This window comes from Sander vitreus, chromosome 6, assembly GCF_031162955.1.
Source record: "Sander vitreus isolate 19-12246 chromosome 6, sanVit1, whole genome shotgun sequence".
Classification (NCBI taxonomy): Eukaryota; Metazoa; Chordata; class Actinopteri; order Perciformes; family Percidae; genus Sander; species Sander vitreus.
Window position 1 is genome coordinate 338,737 of NC_135860.1, and position 5,000 is coordinate 343,736.

At 48.8% G+C, this 5,000-nt stretch overlaps 1 protein-coding gene across 1 annotated transcript in view; it reads right to left on the reverse strand.

The window, feature by feature from the left end:
* The window catches only part of nek11 (NIMA-related kinase 11), an 89,642-nt gene that overhangs the window by 67,355 nt on the left and 17,287 nt on the right, over positions 1-5,000 (reverse strand). The window contains exon 2 of the mRNA XM_078251739.1: positions 4,949-5,000. This exon is cut by the window's right edge and continues 114 nt beyond it. Coding sequence (XP_078107865.1) covers positions 4,949-5,000 — 52 coding nt within the window. The remainder of the gene's footprint in view (positions 1-4,948) is intronic.

The window sequence follows — 5,000 nt, forward strand, 5'->3', positions numbered from 1 at the left end:
ACTACACGCTCAGTAGCTAGGTAAGGACTACACGCTCAGTAGCTAGGTAAGGACTACACGCTCAGTAGCTAGGTAAGGACTACATGCTCAGTAGCCAGGTAAGGACTACATGCTCAGTAGCCAGGCAAGGACCACATGCTCAGTAGCTAGGTAAGGACTACACGCTCAGTAGCTAGGTAAGGACTACATGCTCAGTAGCTAGGTAAGGACTACATGCTCAGTAGCTAGGTAAGGACTACACGCTCAGTAGCTAGGTAAGGACTACATGCTCAGTAGCTAGGTAAGGACTACATGCTCAGTAGCTAGGTAAGGACTACATGCTCAGTAGCTAGGTAAGGACTACATGCTCAGTAGCTAGGGTAAGGACCACACGCTCAGTAGCTAGGTATGACCACACGCTCAGTAGCCAGGTATGACTACATGCTCAGTAGCTAGGTAAGGACTACATGCTCAGTAGCTAGGTAAGGACTACATGCTCAGTAGCTAGGTATGACTCACATGCTCAGTAGCTAGGTAAGGACTACACGCTCAGTAGCTAGGTAAGGACTACATGCTCAGTAGCCAGGTAAGGACTACATGCTCAGTAGCCAGGTAAGGACTACATGCTCAGTAGCCAGGTAAGGACTACATGCTCAGTAGCTAGGTAAGGACCACATGCTCAGTAGCCAGGTAAGGACTACATGCTCAGTAGCTAGGTAAGGACTACACGCTCAGTAGCTAGGTAAGGACTACATGCTCAGTAGCTAGGTAAGGACTACATGCTCAGTAGCTAGGTAAGGACTACATGCTCAGTAGCTAGGTAAGGACTACATGCTCAGTAGCTAGGTAAGGACTACATGCTCAGTAGCTAGGTAAGGACCACATGCTCAGTAGCTAGGTAAGGACTACATGCTCAGTAGCTAGGTAAGGACTACATGCTCAGTAGCTAGGTAAGGACTACACGCTCAGTAGCTAGGTAAGGACTACATGCTCAGTAGCTAGGTAAGGACTACATGCTCAGTAGCTAGGTAAGGACTACATGCTCAGTAGCTAGGTAAGGACTACATGCTCAGTAGCTAGGTAAGGACTACACGCTCAGTAGCCAGGTAAGGACTACATGCTCAGTAGCTAGGTAAGTGACCACACGCTCAGTAGCTAGGTAAGGACTACATGCTCAGTAGCTAGGTAAGGACCACATGCTCAGTAGCTAGGTAAGGACTACACGCTCAGTAGCTAGGTAAGGACTACACGCTCAGTAGCTAGGTAAGGACTACATGCTCAGTAGCTAGGTAAGGACTACATGCTCAGTAGCTAGGTAAGGACCACATGCTCAGTAGCTAGGTAAGGACTACATGCTCAGTAGCTAGGTAAGGACTACATGCTCAGTAGCTAGGTAAGGACTACATGCTCAGTAGCTAGGTAAGGACCACACGCTCAGTAGCTAGGTAAGGACTACATGCTCAGTAGCTAGGTAAGGACTACACGCTCAGTAGCTAGGTAAGGACTACACGCTCAGTAGCCAGGTAAGGACCACACGCTCAGTAGCTAGGTAAGGACTACACGCTCAGTAGCTAGGTATGACTACACGCTCAGTAGCTAGGTAAGGACTACACGCTCAGTAGCTAGGTAAGGACTACACGCTCAGTAGCTAGGTAAGGACTACATGCTCAGTAGCTAGGTAAGGACTACATGCTCAGTAGCCAGGTAAGGACTACATGCTCAGTAGCCAGGTATGACTACACGCTCAGTAGCTAGGTAAGGACTACACGCTCAGTAGCTAGGTAAGGACTACACGCTCAGTAGCTAGGTAAGGACCACATGCTCAGTAGCTAGGCAAGGACCACACGCTCAGTAGCTAGGTAAGGACCACATGCTCAGTAGCTAGGTAAGGACTACACGCTCAGTAGCTAGGTAAGGACTACACGCTCAGTAGCTAGGCAAGGACTACATGCTCAGTAGCTAGGTAAGGACTACATGCTCAGTAGCTAGGTAAGGACTACACGCTCAGTAGCTAGGTAAGGACTACATGCTCAGTAGCTAGGTAAGGACCACATGCTCAGTAGCTAGGTAAGGACTACATGCTCAGTAGCTAGGTAAGGACTACATGCTCAGTAGCTAGGTAAGGACTACATGCTCAGTAGCTAGGTAAGGACCACATGCTCAGTAGCTAGGTAAGGACTACACGCTCAGTAGCTAGGTAAGGACTACATGCTCAGTAGCTAGGTAAGGACTACATGCTCAGTAGCCAGGTAAGGACCACATGCTCAGTAGCTAGGTAAGGACTACATGCTCAGTAGCTAGGTAAGGACTACATGCTCAGTAGCTAGGTAAGGACCACACGCTCAGTAGCCAGGTATGACCACATGCTCAGTAGCCAGGCAAGGACCACACGCTCAGTAGCTAGGCAAGGACTACATGCTCAGTAGCTAGGTATGACTACACGCTCAGTAGCCAGGTATGACTACATGCTCAGTAGCTAGGTAAGGACCACATGCTCAGTAGCCAGGTAAGGACTACATGCTCAGTAGCTAGGTAAGGACTACATGCTCAGTAGCTAGGTAAGGACTACATGCTCAGTAGCCAGGTAAGGACCACATGCTCAGTAGCCAGGTAAGGACTACATGCTCAGTAGCTAGGTAAGGACTACACGCTCAGTAGCTAGGTAAGGACTACATGCTCAGTAGCTAGGTAAGACTACATGCTCAGTAGCTAGGTATGACCACATGCTCAGTAGCTAGGTAAGGACTACATGCTCAGTAGCTAGGTAAGGACTACATGCTCAGTAGCTAGGTAAGGACTACATGCTCAGTAGCTAGGTAAGGACTACACGCTCAGTAGCCAGGTAAGGACTACATGCTCAGTAGCTAGGTAAGGACTACATGCTCAGTAGCTAGGTAAGGACTACACGCTCAGTAGCCAGGTAAGGACTACATGCTCAGTAGCTAGGTAAGGACTACATGCTCAGTAGCTAGGTAAGGACTACATGCTCAGTAGCTAGGTATGACTACATGCTCAGTAGCTAGGTATGACTACACGCTCAGTAGCTAGGTAAGGACTACACGCTCAGTAGCTAGGTAAGGACTACACGCTCAGTAGCTAGGTAAGGACTACACGCTCAGTAGCCAGGTAAGGACTACATGCTCAGTAGCCAGGTAAGGACTACACGCTCAGTAGCTAGGTAAGGACTACACGCTCAGTAGCCAGGTATGACCACATGCTCAGTAGCTAGGTAAGGACCACATGCTCAGTAGCCAGGTAAGGACTACATGCTCAGTAGCTAGGTAAGGACCACATGCTCAGTAGCCAGGTAAGGACTACATGCTCAGTAGCTAGGTATGACCACACGCTCAGTAGCCAGGTAAGGACTACACGCTCAGTAGCTAGGTAAGGACTACATGCCCAGTAGCCAGGTAAGGACTACATGCTCAGTAGCTAGGTAAGGACCACACGCTCAGTAGCTAGGTATGACCACACGCTCAGTAGCTAGGTAAGGACTACACGCTCAGTAGCCAGGTATGACCACACGCCTCAGTAGCTAGGTAAGGACTACATGCTCAGTAGCTAGGTAAGGACCACATGCTCAGTAGCTAGGTAAGGACCACATGCTCAGTAGCTAGGTAAGGACTACGTGCTTAGTAGCTAGGTAAGGACTACATGCTCAGTAGCTAGGTAAGGACTACACGCTCGGTAGCTAAGTAAGGACTACATGCTCGGTAGCTAGGTAAGGACTACATGCTCGGTAGCTAGGTAAGGACTACATGCTCAGTAGCTAGGTAAGGACTACACGCTCAGTAGCTAGGTAAGGACTACACGCTCAGTAGCTAGGTAAGGACTACACGCTCAGTAGCTAGGTATGACTACATGCTCGGTAGCTAGGTAAGGACTACATGCTCAGTAGCTAGGTAAGGACTACATGCTCGGTAGCTAGGTAAGGACTACATGCCCGGTAGCTAGGTAAGGACTACACGCTCAATAGCTAGGTAAGGACTACATGCTCAGTAGCTAGATAAGGACAACGTGCTCAGTAGCTAGGTAAGGACTATACGCTCAGTAGCTAGGTAAGGACTACATGTTCAGTAGCTAGGTAAGGACAACATGCTCGGTAGCTAGGTAAGGACAACATGCTCGGTAGCTAGGTAAGGACTACGTGCTCAGTAGCTAGGTAAGGACTACGTGCTCAGTAGCTCAGTAGCTAGGTAAGGACAACATGCTCGGTAGCTAGGTAAGGACAACATGCTCGGTAGCTAGGTAAGGACTACGTGCTCAGTAGCTAGGTAAGGACTACACGCTCAGTAGCTAGGTAAGGACAACGTGCTCAGTAGCTAGGTAAGGACTACACGCTCAGTAGCTAGGTAAGGACTACACGCTCAGTAGCTAGGTAAGGACTACACGCTCAGTAGCAGGTAAGGACTACATGTTCAGTAGCTAGGTAAGGACTACACGCTCAGTAGCTAGGTAAGGACCACATGAGCTAGCTAGCTGTTTCTCCAACTTCAGTAGTACAAGGCAGGATTATCTGGGAGACTTCTTCTAAACGAGGGAACACTTCCAACTTTGTGTGGAATACCTGCAGAACAGGGACATGGAAGTAGTTCTTTTGGAAATTATGGTGAACTAGTGTGTGTTTTAGCAGTGTTTTGCCATTGAGAACTAGCTAGCATGCTAACGGTTAGCCCCCTAGGCCCCTCGTCTCAGCTAGTGACGTAGAAAGCCGTGCAGATGTTGACCAGCTCACCCAGAGACTGAAGGCAGGACACATTCAGAAACCGTATCTCACTCAGAACAGCATGGAGGGTTTTTTCAAAGTCTGTATGCGTGTGGAAGCACCAGAGACACAAAATAACTCCCCAAATCCCAGAAAAAGTCATTTTTTTCATAATATGGGCACTTTTAAACCAAATGTGTGTAGATGTAGCCTGACACGCGTGCTGTATGGGAACATTGGGACGGGTGTGGTGTTGGCTGGTACCTGGCAGAACTCTGTGACGATGCAGAAGGCGTCTCGCTCCAGGAAGCTGTGG